The 19,857-nt window shown below is 41.8% G+C and overlaps 1 protein-coding gene across 1 annotated transcript in view; it reads left to right on the top strand.

Annotated features, from left to right (window-relative positions):
* Positions 1–616: 616 nt before the first annotated feature.
* The window catches only part of FREM3 (FRAS1 related extracellular matrix 3), a gene marked incomplete at both ends in the record, with an annotated part of 65,179 nt that continues 45,938 nt past the window's right edge, over positions 617–19,857 (top strand). The window contains 2 exons of the mRNA XM_081304712.1: positions 617–5,795; positions 7,178–7,267. Coding sequence (XP_081160838.1) covers positions 617–5,795; positions 7,178–7,267 — 5,269 coding nt within the window. The remainder of the gene's footprint in view (positions 5,796–7,177; positions 7,268–19,857) is intronic.

Raw genomic sequence — 19,857 nt, forward strand, 5'->3', positions numbered from 1 at the left:
TGAGACTCAATTTTGGCAAGAAAATGCACTCCTGTCAGCGATAAGGAAGAGGAATGGTGTCTCTCCATTCTTTCAGAAACACCATTCCCAGAATGAATGGACCACGCCACAAGAGCGGTGTCTCCCACGCGTAGGACTGACCCGGCTATAGTCTCTCTCCGTTTCTCTCCGACTCCTGAGGGACAATCCCTTTGTGGCACTCACTGAAGAGAGTATCCGGACCAGCTGGTCCGACGCAGGCAGTCTGGGGCTGCACCCTGGCCGGTCACCCTTCTCAGCGCGAAGGTCTGTAAGGTAGCGGGTAAAGCCACCCGGAGTGGAGGACAGAGCGCCTGCACCCTCTCTAGGTCTCCCGCGCTGGGGAATATCTGGGCGGTCCCTGGCGCCAGCAGAGGAGAAACTTGGGAACCGGGCTGAGTAGGAGGTGACAGATCCCCTTCCCCCGCTACTACCTGCCGCAGCCAAAAGGCAGCCGCTGGCTCTTGCTGGATCCGCGCATCCGCACCTGACCTGACAGCAGCCACCGCCTCCGCCTCCTGCACCTGCGGCTGAGTGGAACCCCTCTTTGGATAGGGCACCCTCCAGGCATCCAAAAGCCAGGGTCTCATCTCTGGTTATGGCTGGAGATTCTCGGACCCCCTCCGGGACGCCCCCACAGCTTGTCGTGGCGCTCTCCTGCCTGCTCCTGAGTTGTGGGGCGCTGCAGAGACAGGCACCCTCTCCGGACAACGAGACGCAACCGGTGTTCTACCTGCCTGCCTCGGGAGCACTTGATGGGAGCAACCAGGAGGGCCCCAGCGTCCTGATTGCCAACCCCGGGCTCCGGGTGCCCCTGGGCCGCTCGCTTTGGCTCGACCCACACCGAGACCTGGAGATCCAGGTGCAGCCGGGAGATGGGTGCGAGGTAACAGTGCTGGACGTCCTGCCGCCATTCCAAGGCTCGCTCTCTCCTCGCCGCTTCCCCTGTGCTTTTGGGGCTCGCCAGGTCCAGTACACTCACTTCGGCTCGCGCAGTCCCAGACGCGCCCGGGTGCGGCTGCAGCTGCACTACGACGCCGGTACTCACGCGCTGGTGCTGCCCTTCACGCTGGCTGTGGACGTGGTCTTCTCCCAGCTGGAGCTGGTGACGCGCAACAGGCCTTTGACGGTGTTCAAACTGCGGGGCTGGAGTCAGACCATTGACAGGAGAGTGCTGGACTTTGCCTCCCCCAAGTCTGGAGTACCGGCCACCCAGAGGTGCCGGCTCACCCCGCTTCCTCACGAGGGTGACCCATTGCCCAGGTACGGGCGCTTGGTGGATGCCACGGGAGATCCGCTCCCCAGGGGCAAGCCGATAGACTGTGAGGCGTTCCTCCTGGCTGGAGTGCGCTACCAGCACACCCCCACCACCTCCGGGCCCAATCGGGACTATGTGCCCATGATGGTGGAGCTGCTAGGACGAGAGGGCCCAGGTGCTGGCTCGGTGGAAGTGCTGATCCGTGAGCACTTTCATCTTCTAGTGAGGATCCAGAAGGGAGCGGAGAACACGGCGCCCAGGCCCAGCTTAGCGGCCCTGATGATGGTGGAAGTTGACCAGTTGGTGCTAACAGCCCTGACACCGGATGCCCTGGCAGCAGAGGACACTGAGTCAGACCCTGATGACCTGGTCTTCCACATTCTCAATGCCCCCACAGCCCCACCAGGGCACCCGAACCAGCAGGGCTACTTGGTCAGCACTGACGACCCCCTGGGCGTTCCAGTCTCCTTCTTCACTCAGCAGGAGCTGTGGGAGCTGAAAATCGCCTACCAGCCCCCGACAGAGAGCTCTGACCGGGAGCGCATCTTCCAGCTGGAGCTAGAGGTGGTGGATGAAGACGGAGCTACCTCAGACCCTTTTGGCTTCATGGTGGTAGTGAAGCCCATCAGTGCCCTGGCCCCAGTGACTAGCTATCACAGGGGATTACTGCTTTTTGAAGGTCAGTCAAAGTCCCTGTCCAGTAACCACAACCTTCAGATTAGTGATCGAGATAACCTAGAAGAGGTGAAATTGACTGCAGTCAGAGGCTTGAGACATGGACAGCTGGTGATACTTGGGGCACCTGCAGGATACACGTATTTCACACCGGTGGACCTGGCAATGGGGCGAGTGGTGTACCAGCATGATGGCAGCAACACCTACAGTGACAATATAATCTTCCGGATGGAGGATGGGCACCACCAGGTGGAATTCCTCTTCCCTCTCACCATCATACCTGTGGATGATGAGCCCCCAGTGGTCAGTGCCAACACAGGACTCTCACTGACCAAACAGCAGGTGGTCCAAATCTCCCCCTTTGTCCTGAGTGCCAAGGATATTGATTCTGAAGATTCAACCATCCGCTTTGTGCTGGATGATCATCCTCCGGAGGGAGAAGAGGAAGAGAGAGAATGGGATCTAGCCTCTGGTTCCTCAAGTCAGTACCTTGGGGAGATGTTGCTGCAGCAGGCTGAACCACCTCTGTCCCCTCTAGATGACTGGTACTATGTGGAAGAAGAAGGACTTTATGAGAAGGTTGTGACTGAGTGGCTGCAGAAAGACATAACAGAAGGGAAGCTCTTCTTCCGCTATCTTGGACCACACAGCCCTCAATCTGCAATGGTACGGCTGCCTTTCCATGTGCAGGATGACCACGACCCACCCAATCTATCCAAGCAGCACTTCTTCACCATAAATGCCCTGCCAATGGATAGGCTAAGTCCAGAGCTATATCCAGGAACTACCTTGAAAATGACTGTAAGAGAATACCAACTCACACACTTTCAGAAGAAATTCCTCCAATACATTGACCAGAACTTAGATGATCAGAAACTTTGGTACACCTTACTTACACCCCCAACTGATACAGATAGCAACCACCAAGTCCAGGCTGGAGAAATTGTGCTTGCTGATTCACCAGACATTCCCATCATGCACTTCACCCAGGCCCAGGTAAATCACCACAAAATTGCTTACCGGCCCCCACAGGAGAAGCTGGGTATTGCACCTCGAGTTGTGCAGTTTACCTACCAGGTAGAAGATGCTGCAGGCAATAGTGTACCAGGCACATTCACATTGTTCCTGCAGCCTTTGGACAACCAGCCTCCAGAAGTCATCAACAGAGGCTTTGCTATCTTAGAGGGAGAGAGCTTTATCCTCAGCAGTAATGAGCTGGATATTATAGATCCTGACACAGATATTGACCAAATTGTCTTCACACTAGTCTGGAGTCCCCAACATGGACATTTGCAGTATTGTAAAAAATATATGGTCCCAGGGGAATCTTTCATGAGAGCTGATATCATTAATGGGAGTGTCTCTTACCAGCATAGCAAAGACTCGAGTACCAGTGATATCTTCCATCTGGAGGTAAGTGACGGGGTACACAGTGTACCCATCACTGTCCAGATTTCTGTACATCCTACTGTAGCTAATAAAAGTTCCAGGATCTCAATCCCAGGTAGTCCATTTTTGGATGTCTCTATAGATGTACTGGAGAATAGTGCCACAGAAATCACCACAGGTGTTATTCATGTCAGAAAAGACATGAACAGCTCAATGCTGTCTTTCATTGTGGAGAATGGTCCCAAATTGGGCATTATTCTGGTGAATGGTTTGCCCACAGAACAATTCACCCTAGAGAACCTCAGCAGTGGGGCAGTAGCCTATGTCCACACTGGAGGTGAAGTTGGTTTCCAAAAGCAGCTTGATGTCTTCAGCCTCCTCCTCTCCAAGGGTTCTTATCACTCATTAGTGGGGGACAGCATAGTTGAGAGGGTGCAGGTTCAAGTGACTGTGCTTCCAGTGGACAATGTGGCCCCCAAGGTCTTGGTGGGGGAGTCTTTCGTTGTCTATGAAGGTAGGAAGGTCCCCTTAACCTTGCAACATCTCAAGATTGCAGATGTGGACACACCCCATGATAAAATCCTGTGCATAATAACTGGTCAGCCAGCCTCTGGCTACCTGGAAAACATTGCACCAGCTCCTGGTTCAGATGTGTCACGGGTTGGTAGCCCCATCAGTGCCTTCTCCATCAGGGATGTCCAAGTGGGGCATATCAATTATGTACAGAGTATCCACAAGGGGGTCGAGCCACAAGCAGACAAATTAACCTTGTATTGCTCTGATGGCATCAACTTCTCCCCAAAAGTCTTCCTCCCTGTGATCATCTTACCCACCAATGAGGAGCAGCCTGAACTTTTTACCCAAGAGTTTGTGGTATTAGAGGGGATGAGCTTAGTCATAGACACCCTACTGCTCAATGGAGCAGATGCTGACCTACCACCAAACAAGCTCCACTTTCAACTCACAGCCCTCCCTCGACATGGACGAATCATACAGCAGCTGGCCACAGGGAACCAGCCTGTCTACAGCTTCACATTACAGGAGATCCAGGAGGCCTCCACCATTGTGTATGAGCATGATGACTCAGAGACCACCGAGGACAGTTTTGAGGTCTGGCTGAGTGATGGCAAGCATACCGCCCATAAGAAGGTCCCCATTGTGGTGATCCTGGTGAATGATGAAACCCCACAGCTGACCATCAACAGGGGCCTGGGGGTGGAGACTGGACACTCTAAGGTCATCACAGAGCAGGTCCTCAAGGCCACAGATCTGGACTCAGATGATAAGAGCCTCAGTTTTATCCTCCATTCTGGACCACGACAAGGACTTCTACAACGACTAAGAAGGCCCAAAGGAGAAGTGAGGAACAACCTCACTCTGGGGATGAACTTTACCCAGGATGAAATTAACAGAGGCCTCATCTGCTATACTCACACAGGCCAAGAAGGGGTTGTTGACCTTTTCAAGTTTGATGTGACTGATGGGGTTAACCTTCTGATAGACCGCTACTTCTATGTCACCATTGGCAGCTTAAACAGGGTCTTCCCTGAGGTGGTCAGCAAAGGGGTCACTTTACCAGAAGGTGGCAGAGTGACTCTTACCACTGAAGTGCTTAACACCAATGACATCCACAGCCCTGATGAACAGCTTTACTTTAGCATTACCGTGGCTCCTAGCCTGGGTCACTTGGAAAGCTCTAACCAACCTGGGGAGCCCATTGTCTCTTTTACTCAGTTACAATTGACTGACAACAAAATATCTTATGTCCACACTTCCACTGATGGGATAAAGACAGATAGTTTTGAGTTGAGAGTGACTGATGGACACAACCCTGTGTTCAGAACCTTCAGGATCTTCATCAAGGATATGGACAGTAAGAAACCTATCTTGACCATCTATAAACTAACACTCCAGAGAGGAGACAGGAAGCTGATCACACCTTCTGAGTTAACAGTGGAAGACGAAGATACCCCAGATGATCTTCTTCTCTTTACCATCATCCAGGTCCCCACCCACGGCAGGATTTTGTATAATGGTAGCCATCCTGTGACCACTTTTACCAAGAGGGACCTGAACGAGAATCTGATTAGCTACTGGCACGATGGCACTGTGAACCCTGAAGACAGTTTCTCCTTGACTGTGACGGATGGCACTCACACTGATTTCTGTGTCTTCCCAGACACTGCCCAGGAGACACACAAACCCCAGGTAATGAGGATTCAGATAAGCTCCGGCAACGGCAGCCTCCCCCAGATTGCCATTAACAGGGGAGCCCCAGCCTTGAAACGCCTTCACACTGGGCACACGGGCTTCCTCCTTACCAGCAAGTCTCTAACGGCAGAAGATCAGGACAGTCCCCACAGACTCCTGAAATATAAAGTGACCAGAGGACCAAAGAATGGCTTCCTCATCAATACTGGCCTTGGACACAAGAGCACTCATGTGTTTACACAAGGTTAGTCACATTCTTCCCTGATTCTTCTGTCTGTCTCCTTCGGTGCATCAGATCTCTCAGCCCTGTGTAAAACTGTTCTGACCTCAGCTCATTTGCAGTAAGACTCTGGTTCTAATAAAACACAGTGGGATGCAAAATTATTCTGAAAACAAACAAAAAAAGGCAACAAAGCTTGTAATTACACCTTAAAATTATGAAACACAGGAGAAGGCATTAGCTTCCGAAATATTGTAAGATAAAGCTGCATTCATTTCAATAGTGTCAGAATGGTTTTGAATGTTAAGAAGACATATTGAGAAATCCTTTGCATCATTTATTAGTAAGCTCAGATTTTTTTGTCTGCTATCTGGAGTTTGGATATAAATCATTACACTGCATTTTTAGTGTACTAAATGTGATTTCTGCCTCTTAAAAACAAAGAATAGAATCAAGTCCCTCTGCTTTTCTAGGTGATGTGACACCTGGTGTCTTTTGGATATTCTTTGCGTTGTCCTACATCTTCTTTAGGTACCCCTGTGCATAAAGGTGCATAAAATTTCCCAAGTATAATGCATTTAAGCCTGGATTCAGTATCAGTAAATTTATGGAAGGTGTTTAAAACACAATTTGGTTACATTTGCAGAATTTCTTCTAAAACAAATGAAATCATGTATGGTTCCCTAAGAATTGTTCTCATAAATAAATTCCCCCTAAAAGAAATTTGTCCTTAAAATATGAATAATTGGAGCTGGGGTTGTGGCTCAGGGGTAGAGCACTCAACTAGCATGTGTGAGGCACTGGGTTTGATCCTCAGAACCACATAAAAATAAAAATAAATAAAAATAAAGGTATAGTATCCAACTACAACTAAAAAAAATTCTAAATATGAATAATTACCAATATGAAAAAATACAACTACTGATCCAAGGAATATGTTTTTTAAAAATTCAAGAAAATCAATAATAGGAAAAAAACATGATTTTATTCTCATTTTCTGTTTTCTTTGAATATAACTGTTACTCTTATTTCAATTCATTTTGACAAATAGTTAATGCGTATCCACCATGATGCCAAGCTCTATATTCATGCTGAAAACTTAAAACCCAACAGACCTGACTTTCCATTGAGCCAGGATGCTATAAAGCATGCCAACTATAATGTCCTCCTTTTTGACATTACGCCAAAGATCATACACATAGTAGGTCTTTAAAAATTCTAAAGCTTTGTTTTTGTCATTGTAACTTTAAGAAACAGATTCATGTTCATTTCATTGTTATTTCAAATTTTATTTATTGTAATATATAATATTACAATATTATTTCTGCTGAAACACTGAAGTTGTTAAAATCCCCATTTTCTGTTGTGCGAGTGTGACTTAGTGTGATGTTTGCTCTGTCTTCAAGCTGACATTGATGAGATGCATGTCTACTACATCTTGAACGAGGGCAGCAATGCAGCAGAGGACATCTTCTACTTCTCTGTTGAAGACAATGGTAAGTCAACAGTATAACCTTAAAAGAGATCCATCATGAATTTGAAATCAAGACAAAGTTGAAAAAAAAAAAAAAACTATGTCTTTTATATAGGCAAAACAGCCAACGATGTCATACCTCATACCAACAAAGGAATTCTTTTGGTTTTATTTGTGGTCCTGTGCCCAATGCTTCTTGAAAAATCAATGTTTCAGAGGAGAAAGCAATGAGGAATTTGATGAAGGAAATGTGAAGAATGTTTCCTGGTAGCTGTCCTGGATTATGTGTGACATTCTAAAGGCAACTGAATCCTATCTTCAGGGGACTCTGAGAAACAGCTACTGGTTTCTATCATTTTGAAATAAATTAGAAAATCTACCTTTAGATTTCATTCAGATTTCAGCTGCAGAAATGAATCTTAGGGTTCCCTGACCTGAGAATCGTAACCTTGGGTGGGATAAAAAAGGTGTTTATTGGCATAGAGGAGAATATGCAAAAAAGATGCCTGTTTCTGCTGTACTGTGTCTGTCCACTGCATCTTGAAAGTCACATAATGGGTAGCAACTGGTTAACAAAAAATTATTTCTTTCAACAGCTAAGGATAGGATAATTATGTGGTTAGAAGAAAAATCATTTTTCAGTATGACAGGATAACAGCAGAAATTATGTCCATGTGCTGCTCACCACTCAATAACCTCTTTCAGTATAAATCATTACCCAGTCCCTGCAGCAAGGAACAAGTGTTTTCTGCCTAAATCATGTAATCAGTCAAGAACTGATTTATTGCAAATAACCCTATGTGAGAAGCCAGATGGTATGCTGCATTTGAATCCTAACTTGCTCTATGTGACCTTGAATGAGTTACTTTGACCTCTTTGTCATTCATTCCCCATCTATAAAATGATGGTCTTCATGCCTAATTCAAGGGGTTCACTAAGAGGATCAAGTGAGATAATTTTATTAATGGCCCAAAGCAGGAAACCCTGATCCCCCCTCCATCTTCTCACTTAAACTTGAAAACAAATCTTTCTTCCCTTCCCCAATTTCTCAAGAATCAGAGTTTTAAAGTGATGAATTTATACATTTAAAATTGAATCAAATGGAAATAAGAATATTTTATAGTGAATATTTTCCTTCCTGTTTTTGAGGATGACACCTTCAAAAATTCTGATGCTGCTTTGTGGGCAGTGCCAGGAGCAAGAATGATCTGTGATGATATTGTAATGTGAGTTGTGTACATTTTTTAGTGTTTTCTAGGAGGCTGATTGTGTGTGTGTGTAAAGTGACTTTTAATCCCTATGATACTGTGATGTGAATTGGAATCCAATTTTCACATAAAGGCACTGAGGTTGAATAACTTGTCTGAAGTCATACAGGTAATAAGCAAATAAGCTGGAATCAAATCCAGGTCTTGCCAGTTCCAAAGCTGGGACTCTTCATTATTAATGCTACAATACCACTGCTTCAGGAATCTGAAATCTTGGAAAGTCAGTGAACATGTCAAAGGTGGCACTTTCTAACCCAACAAAGAAGCACTTTGTAAATAAAAATGATAAAAATGATCAAGAACAGACTCAAAAATATTTGAGGATCCATCTGTTAATAGTTGGTCTTAAAACAGAAAGATCCTTAAGTATTTCACAACCATGAGTTAATTAAATATGTGTGCATTCTTTTATTTGGGGGATTTTTAAATTTCCTCTAATGCCATGTACTGAACTAAGATCCATGTCTGCTACTGATGAGCATTCTTAAAACAGCTTCCACCAACTGATGAAAAACTCCCTTTAAACATTTTTTATCTGATATTTTCAAGTGTGAATTCATCTCTTAACAGTAGCCAACTTAACCTTTTTATTCCTTTTAAGATATCCCCACTTTTAGATGATGATTCCCTACATGGAATGTTTCATGAAAATTACAATTTGACCTATTAAAAGTTTTATTTCCTGAAAGTACATAGCACTAACAGAAGGTACATTTCAGTCATTTAAGCTATTTTAGCTGGACAGACTTCTAGGGATGAATTTTTCACAATTAGATGGAAGTAGAATGTGGTGGTATTATTGTTGTTGTTTTCAGTACCAATATTCAAACTCTGAAGAGGTTATAAACTTTCTCCACGCCTGTGCATCAGGCTTATGTCTCGGGTGAGCTCAGGGATCCTACAGGTGAGGGTCCTGGCAAGATGATCCTAGAGCTGCAATTTTACCAAAACTCCTAGCTTGATACTCCAAAGGCTTCCAGTTCATAGGTCCTGAAGCCAAGCAGCCTGCATTCAAATCCCAGCTTCACCCCCACAGTAGTGGCTTAGCTTTGAGAAAATGTCTGTGCTTAGTGATCTGTGAACTGGAATCCTAAGCTCTCCATGGAATTATCAGAAGGGTTCCGTTAGTTTCCCATTGCTGAAGTATAACAAGGTATCACAAATGCAGAGGCTTAAAATAAAATCTGGCGTCTTTCTGTTCTGGAGACTGGAAAAGCAAAATGGCTCTCGCTGTACTAAAACCAAGGTTTGGGTGAGGCTGCATTTCTTTGTGGAGGTTTTCGAGGGGGAGCCTTTCCTTGCCCTTTCCAGCCTCTGGAGGCTGCACCCTCCCCTATCCCCAGGGCCAGCTTGTTCATGCTGCATAACTCTGGCACCCACTTACTGTCTCTTTCACTTCTCTGTAGACCTGTGATTCCATTGGGCCCGCTCTGATAAACCAGAATAATTCCCCATCTTGAAATCTTTTAATCACATCTACAAAGTCCTTCTTGGTATGTAATGTGATATTCACAGATTCCAGGGATTATGATGTGGATATTTTTAGGGGCACATTATTCTGCCTACCACAGTGCTAACAGAATCAACACACACAAGACACTTAGAAGTGTCCAGAACACGGCAATCACTCAATAAATACCATCTTTAGCATTTTCAGCTGGGTTATATGAGACTAGCATGAATCAATTGAATCAATTGCTCAATGAACTTATGCTCTCTCCTTTCATCTCACATGCTGTGAACATAACTATCCTCATTTGGAGAGTTTAGCAATTTAAATGAAAGATTTTGCCAATGTGACTGATTTGTAGGTTCCATCAATTTGTGCAGTTTTAAGTAATCTAGACTCAGGCTATTCCAGTGTAAACTCTCAGTCTTCTTTTTAACTTTGGAGGCAGATTTCATTATATTCAAGGTTACCATAAAAGCCACACGCAGAACGGGGAATACATCTTAGACTTCTAAAGTTCTGAACTGTGCCAATTAAATCTACTGTCAGGTTCGTTAATCTTCCTCTCCCTAGGTCATCATGCTCAAAGATTCATAGATTTGAATTGAAATTCTGCCTATCTCTACTATACCTACACCAAATGGGTCTTTTCCACTTACCGTATAATATTATCTTAAACCTGTACAGCACTTAATATTTCTATAAAGTGTTTTACAGTTTTCCATTAGTTTTATCCCATTGATCTCTTACCACAATCTCCAAGATAGAGATAGGAGTTATTATCTCAAATTTTAAGATTAAGAAATTAAAATGATAGACATGAAGGAATGACCTAAAGGGACCAAGTAAGTTCTTTTTAATAAGCCTCAGTGAATAGTTAAATACAAGTAAGATAATATTAATTTTTGATGTACTACAGATATTTAACTTTCTTTGTAAGACTTGAAACAATTTTTTTATATAATATTCAGTCTCTAAAGCCAATTCAATTAATGCTATGCATTTTGATATTTGAATCTCACCTGATACTTGCCTCATGGTCAATAAGAATATCATCAGGAGAAAAGTATGAAAATACAATAATAAGACCCAAAGAAGTGTTAGGACTGACCATAAATCCAGTGAGTATGCCCATATAGTTAAGTGTCACACTTATTTAGAATTTTTAACTCTCTAGAACACATCTGACAATTCAAAGGCAAGACAGAAATGTCTCTCAGTAATCAAATTATCAGATCCATGGCCTAACATTTTCACACTTGACCCAAAGAAGCCCTACCTTGGAGTCTGTCTACTATTATTTTCCTCATAGTTTTAATTTTAAATTAAAAACAATGGTAGAAAAGCATTTAAGTTATACCACACAGATTATCTGTATGTATGAATATGTAACAAATCCCATTGATATGTGCAACTATAATGCACCAATTTTAAAATGTGGGAAAAGAAAAAGTATATAAGTTAAAAACAGAGAATTCTGGAGATGAATAGAAATGAGCAGATACAGCTTTAAAGAAGAATGAAACTGTGGCATTTATGGGTCAATGGATAGAGATGGATATTGTGTAAGTAAGCCAATCCCAAAAAACCAAAGGCCAAATGTTTTCTCTGATAAATGGATGCTGATCCATAGTGGGGGGAAGGGGCAGGGAAGAATGGAGGAACTCCGGATTGGGCAGAAGAAAAGGAGGGGAGGGGAGAGGGCGTGGGGAGAGAGTGGAATGAGATGGACATCATTGCCCCATGTACCGGTAGGATTGCACAAATGGTGTGACTCCACATCATGTACAAGTGCAATCAGAGAAATGAAAAGATGTGCTCCACTTGTGTAAAAAATAAAATAATTTTTTTTTAAAAAAAGAAATGAGCAGATAAAGAATTAAAATGCATTAGAATCCAAGAGACGGTGTAATTAGTGGTGGGACAAAGTGCTCAATGTATTTCCCTAGCTCTTTTTAACGTGGGAGAAGATGTAACTTTATTAAGATTCTAAAACATTCTTTGGGCCTTTGAAGATGATATCATAGTAAATCTGTGTGTGCAAATGTGGAAAGAGGTTCTCAGAATGTTACTAAATGAAGAAAAACACTTAGAAAGCATTGTGTAAAGGTGTAAGGAGATTACATGAAAACATAAGTGCACATATACGTATATGCATAGAAAAAGGTCTACAGCATCTATATAGCAAGACAGTAAAATTGACTTATAATGTCAGTGATGGCTTATAAGTTGTTTGTATTTCTTTTACTTTTTAAAAAATTCTTGTGTAAATGCTTTATAATAGCCACTCTTATTATTAGAAAAAAGCAATTTCCATTTAAGAAAAAAGGAGGGCTCAAATACTTCACATCCAACTTGGTTCAATAATATTGATTACTATGACTAACCACATTCTCCTGACTTGTATGAACCTCAGAAATGTCTCCCATTAATGATGTAATGGATTCCTTAACCTAAACACAGGCAAATCAGGATAGATTCTTTTCAGGCAGAAAGGAATCAACAATTATACTTGTTGCTGACACTTTCCTTCATAAAATAAAACATGGGGTTCTATTGTCACTATAATTTAGTTTTCTTAATCATGTAATTCTATGTATGAAAATAATCAGCTTGAGCATGCAGTAACCTAAGAAAGTGCTGATACAAGAGAAAAAAAATCTCATTTCCAAAAGTCATTAATGAAAAGAGAAAATAGTTTTGAAAGAAAAAGAAATATTGTGAATGATGTTCTTTTAATATTCTTTATTAGTAAATCAGTACATATTATGCCTAGATTGCCTGGTTGTGTTATCTTCTGCCTTTGTCTTCTACTTTCTAAATATCCTGACTACCATATGCATGAATTTAGGAACCATGGTGCTGCTTGAAAACAGAGCTTATTGCTTGAAAAACTCAAATTTATTCTTATTTTGAATTACATAGGCAGGATGTTAAATAATTACTTCAGGGATGAATTTAAAATTAAACTTTGCAGGCCAGGCACAGTGGTGCATGCCTGTAATCCCTCGGGAGGCTGAGACAGGAGGATCACAAGTTCAAAGCCAGCCTCAGCAATGGCAAGGTACTAAGCAATTCAGTAGGATCCTGTCTCTAAATAAAATACAAAATAGGGCTGGGGATGTAGCTCAGTGGTCAAGTGCCCCTGAGTTCAATCCCTGGTACCAAAAAAAAAAAAAAAATGAAAAAAAATTAAACTTTGCAACTGCAAGATTAAGTCCTAAATTCCATGTACATATACATGTGCCAAGTAAATAATTATAAATAAGTAAATATGTGTGTGTACATGCATATATGTGTGTATATTAATATTTAGTAATGTGTATACATACAGTTCTCTTAAAAATAGGAAAAAAATGAACTCACTTGGAATGGCTAGTTAACATATATCAGTCTTCCTGATAATAAGGTAAAATACTGTCAAATTGAGGCTCAGTACTTCCTGAACACTTATCTCAGATGCTATACCTTGCTTCTTGGTTATACCTTACTTCCATGATACATTGTGACGTGGGTGTTAGCCCCCACCTTATAGAGAGAAACCAATATTGATGAGGTTGAATAAAATGGTTATTATTCATGGGATCGGCACTTAATCCAGGAAGGAATGTGGAAGGATAAGAAAATTATAAAATCTTAATCCTTCTGAAATTAGGTCAATATTTAAAGTATCCTTCAATGTGTTGATCTACTACTAGCTCAAAAGTGGCATGCTTCTCTGGAATTCAAAAAGATAATTTAAAGCAAAAACTACAGGCATGCTGATGTTTGTATGTAGTACCTGCACAAATTCAAGTCCTTGGGTAACGTTTTTTTGGGGCAACAAACTGAACCAGGAAGGTAATTGAGTACATTCACTGGTGTTACATAAAACCTCCCATGAAATTAATTAAGAACTGAAAGAATAGAATCATAATCTGTATAAGAGAATTCACCATCACGCACCCCAGTCCCTAATGTAGTTAGTTTTTCTATTTCATTAGCCTCTCAGCCTTAGACTAGTTTCTTTCCCTAAAAAAAAAAAAAAAAAAAAAATTGCCCCAATGGGCAAGTCACACAGATGCCACTGAAGGGTGCCACTGCCCCTTCTAAAAACTGAAAACCACTGTTTCCAATTAGTGTGGATGACTCACCCTCAGCCTTGATTGTCTGGCTTCGCTGGAAATGGTGTTTTTAATGAGAAAACTATTTGCACATTGCATTCCGGCTGAGCTTCCCCTCAGTCCGCTGCTGGGCATTTTGCTTGTCATTCATAATCAAGACAGACACTGTGTTGTCCCCATGCATGACAATGATTCAGGCTCTGTTAAAGTAATTTATAAAAAGTTGGAATGAATATACATGTATCCATCTACATATTTTCCCTCAATATTTATGACAAGGTAGTAGAGAAATTGAAGATGTGTAAGATGCCGGGAGTGGATATCAAGCCCCGGTCTCATCCGCAGCAGATAATATAGTAAGATATGCACACCTTGCGCTTCAGGATGGTCAGATTTCCAGAGGCCCATGCACTAGCAATAGTGCAAAAAGGGGAAGCCAGTCAGCCACTGGAGAAAGCTCAAGACAGTGTTAAGGGAAGGCAGGGCCTCATCCAGTGCCCAAGGACACAGGGAAGGCGTGGCCTGACCCAGTGGTCAAGGACACAGGGAAGGCGTGGCCTGGCCCAGTGGTCAAGGACACAGGGAAGGCTGGCCTGATCAAGTGTCAAGGACACAGGGAAGGCGTGGCCTGATCAAGTGTCAAGGACACAGGGAAGGCGTGGCCTGACCCAGTGGTCAAGGACACAGGGAAGGCGTGGCCTGGCCCAGTGGTCAAGGACACAGGGAAGGCGTGGCCTGACCCAGTGGTCAAGGACACAGGGAAGGCGTGGCCTGACCCAGTGGTCAAGGACACAGCACTTCGTTAATTAGGCTTGTTATTAAATACCACATGCAAGTAAGTGGTTGCTTTTGCTTCTGTTTGGAAAGTGAATTCAAGCATGGACTGTCATGCAGTTTGGCATGAGCAGTGGGCAGTGGAAAACTCATGGCCTCCAGATTTTTTTTTTCTTCTCCTTCTTTTTATTTGGTACCATGGATTTAACCCAGGGGTGCTTAAACCACTGAGCCACATCCCCAGCCCTTTTTAAATTTTTTTTTAAATTTAGAGACAGGGTCTTGCTGAGTTGTTTAAAGGCCTCACTAAATTGCTGAGTCTGGCCTCGAACTCATGATCCTCCTGCCTCAACCTCCCAATCTGCTTCCTCTGCTTTTAATTCCTTTGGTCTGGCTTGTAGAAGTAGCCGTGCATGTTCATCACATTTATCCTGTCCCTTGGTTCTTCATTCTCTTTCCCACAACACACTCCACTGTGACTTTATTTACCTTCTGAATGCCTACTTAGGTCTTATTCTTTCATTCTGCAGAATAAGTGTTAGAAAATATAAAATCCCTTGATGTATTTATTAAAAATATCTCTATAAAGGTAAGAGTTCTACTCATAAATCAGTCTCCATGTCATATACTAAACTACTTTTATTATATCTAGCCATAAATGTGCTGAGGAAGGTGTGCCATTATATTATTTCTAGAAATAAAAATTCTTTGAGTCAGAATGACTTGTCATGATGTTTGCTTTAGAAAAGCTAAGTACATCAGAAAAAGTCTACAGAAAAGAAATCCTACTGAAGGGAAGAAAATGGAATTCCCTTTGAGACTGGTTATGTGAAATGTTCATTCTCACAGTGAGTTTGCAGGAGCCAGACACCCTCTGTCTTCCCTTCATCCGGAAAGGTGCTCAGCTACCCTGGCACAGGCACTGTGTAGCACTGGCTTTGTTACAGCTGGAAGGAGACAGCCAAATGAGTTACTCAACCAAAAAAGTTATGACATTGAAAATGGCCCCTGGTCTCTGAATATGTGCCAGTTGGCCAGAAATCAGGAGGAAAGAAAAGGAGTTTCTTAAGATGATGACTTTATAGTCTTTTTAAGTGACTGGATAGAAGTACAGGAGTTAAACCATTATTTGGGGGAAGACTGACAATGGGTTTCCCATTTCCTTGGTTAAAGGTAGTTTGATTTAATAGCAATATTAAATATGTAAGTGCCACCCACTACTAGAGTGTCAGTTGCCAAAATTATTTATGGAGATGAATTACAGAGAATAAAGGCAAATCAGTTTCCCGATAAGTCTTTATTTTTAGTACAATGAATCTGAAAATCTTAATCCAAGAGATCTGTAGATAGAATTGAGGAAGGTGGTGAACCCGGATGAAATAATGAATATTTTTATTAACCTCCATTTAAAATGCAGCATTTCCCCTAATTATATATAGACATAGGTAACAAATGACAGTACTACCAAGAGCACCTTGACTTTGCAACCAGTAGAAATATCAAATTACAGGCACCATGGAGATGTCAAAATATCTATTCTCTTCATCATGACTTTGAAATTTTGGTAAGTACTCCATCATAAATTTATTTTTTAAAGCTTGCGATATAATTCAAATACCATACCATTCATCTATTTAAATTATAAAATTTTATATTTTTAGTATATTAAGTCATTAAATTGTTTAATTGGTAGTAACCCTATATAACATAAATCTTCCCATTTCAATCATTTTTATAGAATGTACATAACCATCTGGGCGTATCTCTTTTCAAAACTTTTCATCACCCCAAACAGAAATTCCGTAGTAGTATGAATAGTAGTAACTCCTGGGCTAGGGATGTAGCTGGCCGGTAGAGCTTTTGTCCAGCAGGCGTGATGCCCCAGGTTCCATCCCACAAAATAAACATAAACACAAACAGTACCTCCCTGCTCCTTCTCTCCTGGTAACCTCTAATATACTTTACGCCTCTATAAATTTTCCTCCCTAGATAGGTATACAGATGGACTCATGGCAACACATGTCCTTTTCATCTGACTAATTCACTTTGCACAGTGTCTTCAAGGTTTTTAAATTTGTAGCATGTGTCAGTACTTCATTTATTTCTGTGGTTAAACAATATTCCTTCCTATGTACACGCTATATTGTGTTGATCCATTTATCTCTTGGTAGACATGTGGGTCATTTCCACGTTTCTGGCTACTGCGAATGATGTTATCATGCACATTAGTGTACAAATATCTTCACATCCTTGCATCTAATTCCTTTGGGAATATACCTAAGAGTGGAATTGCTGGATCTCATTTGGTAATTCTGTCTAGCTTTTCTGAGGAACTGCCAAACTGATTTCCATGACAGTCACAGAAATTCCTTTTGAAAGATTCTGAAACCTGTGTTATCATTGTTTTTGTTTGGTTGGTTGGTTGATTGGTTGTTTGGTTGTTTTTTTTTTTTTTTTTTTTTTTTTTTTTTTTTTTTTTTTTGTGTGTGTGTGTGTGTGTTTTACATAATCCTGTGCATTTTCTTTAGCATTTAGAAACATGCTTCCAACAAGGGGACCATAGGCTTTCCCAGGCTGCCAAAGGGCTCCATCCCACACAAAAGATCCAGAACCTCTGCACATTATTTTCTCTTTCATCTAAGTCAAAATAATTTAGATCTGAAAAACTCTATCAGTATTTACAGTCTGAAATTAAAAGGGGCAATCACTATAAATATAGAAATTTGGCATAATCTTGAAAGTTCAGAATAAGTAAACTATGCTAATCACAGAGCCAGCAGGCAGCAGAGCTGGGCCTGTCCCTTAGGGCTCCAGGTCCCCAGGCCGATACATACCCACTAGGCCTGTCTCTTGATAAATCATGTCAGCTGTGATGATCATGAAGGAGGTTTTCATTTATCACTGGAGTAGCAATCGCTACCGCAGCACTTTCCTGTTGTACAGTGGTTAGCAGTTGATAAAGGGTTTCCACGTACACCATTTAATCAGTGCCTCCTCACTATGAACTGAGCAGGAATTAGCATCTCTATTTTGTAAAGGTGTTCAAAAGGGTTGTATGATTTGCCCAAGGCCACAGAGCTAGAAATGACTAGATCTGGAATGAGAACTTCATGCTCAACTTGTCCAAGCTGAACCCATTATTCTCTGTCACTTTGTCATCCAGTGCCCTTGCCAGGAACCTGGGGGCCACTCTTGACTCCCTCTTTTTCTTTATTTAAACTCAATATCTTCTGATTCCAATTCCTGTAATTAAAATAAAACCCATCCTCTTCTCTCACCTCTCATTTTATTCTACACTTCATCTCCCTTTTTCTAACTTTGCCTCTGTCAGCAATCTATTCTTCATACTGCAAAAAAAAAAAAAAAAAAAAAAAATATGTGAACAAAGTATAATGAGTGCTACAGTCTGAATGTTTGTACCTCTCCAAAATTCGGATGTTTAAATCCTGACCCCTAAGGTGATGGTGTTGGGAGGAGGCCTTCAAGAGGTGATTAGTTTATAAGGACAGAGCCCTCGCTAATGGGATTAGTGCCTTATAAAAGGGGCCAGACAGAGACCCCTCACACCTTGCACAATGTGAGGACATAGAGAGAAGTCACCACCCATGAACCAGGACATTGGCCTTTACCGGACACCAAATATGCCAGTGCCTTGATCTTGGACTTTCCAGTCTACAGAACTGTGAGGGATAAATTCCTGTTGTTTCTAACCCCATGTTTATGATATTTTGTTATAGCAGCATGGACAGACTGAGAATGTCTAAACCTTTCTACTGGTCCTTCAGTATCCTCAGGTGAAGTCTGCTGACAGCATTTGTAACATCACTGATTCCTGAAGCCCGCTCACTCCCTCAGCTCCTGTCAGACCTCTGCTTTCTGATCTATGCAGTCAGAGTGAATTCAAGCAGTTCCCCTAATTTCCTGTGCTCTTTCTCCCTTTATTCCTCTGCACTCATCTTTTTCTTTTGCTTCTGTTTGGCTAACTCCTACTCATTCGGGTTGTGTCCACTTTGGGGATATTAGAAATCATGCTGTTAAGAATAATCATGCTCAGATTTTTGTGTAGGGGTTAGTTTTGCATGGATTTATTTCTCTTGGGGATACACTTGGAGTGGAAGGCTTCCTCTCAATTTTAAGATCCCAGGACTTCTTGATATCTACTGTCATGGCTGCCCTGGGCAACCTTTCATTCCAGTGAGAAGAATAATAAGAGTCAGTTGATAGAAAACCAATTGGATTTCTTTTGAAAACACATTTAGACTTGAGCCCTTTTTTAAGCTTATAACTATAATGAGGTGAGAAATTGTTAGTGCTGTGCATTGGATGGGTTTCCTAGGAAACTTCATAGCTTCATTACCAAGTCTTCTAAGGAATATTGGTCATTTCATATAGGGGTTTTATCCATGAGATGGTGACTGTGGGAAGACTCAATAAATCTGACACATATTCCCTAAGAAGAGTTTTACTTTCATGTTAATACAAATGCTTATGTTATGAAACAGAATACAGAATTCACAGGGAATTTTTAAGGTATCTCTGAGACTTCAAAGCTCATAGCCTCCGGCTGTGCTTCAAGTCCCTAGGACTTGCCCCTCCTCAGGACAAGTTTACTCTCACTTGCTCTTAGCAGTATTTCAATTTAGGGTTGGAGAAGCTCTGATGGAATGAATCTTTTTTCACATAGTTTTGATATGAATTCCAAATAATTTAAGTGCTATTTCCTAAATGGAGCGCTATGGAACTAGCAGTTGCAGAGGTGTTATACTAAAAGAAAAAAGAATCTTGTGTTTCTGCAACTTTGAGAAATATTTCTTTAATTTGAAATTTGTGGTTTTCTTAACTTAGAATTTCTCAGACACCAGAGTTCTCTCATCCACTGCTCAAAATGAAAGATCTGGAACTATCTTCTACAACCTTCAATCTGTGACCTCTGTCCATGGGTACTTAAGCATATATAGTGTTTTGGCAAAATTGCATTTTAATCTCCAAAATTAAATTGTGAAGTGATCAAAACAAT

This window comes from Spermophilus citellus, assembly GCF_964194105.1.
Source record: "Spermophilus citellus genome assembly, chromosome: 8".
NCBI lineage: Eukaryota > Metazoa > Chordata > Mammalia > Rodentia > Sciuridae > Spermophilus > Spermophilus citellus.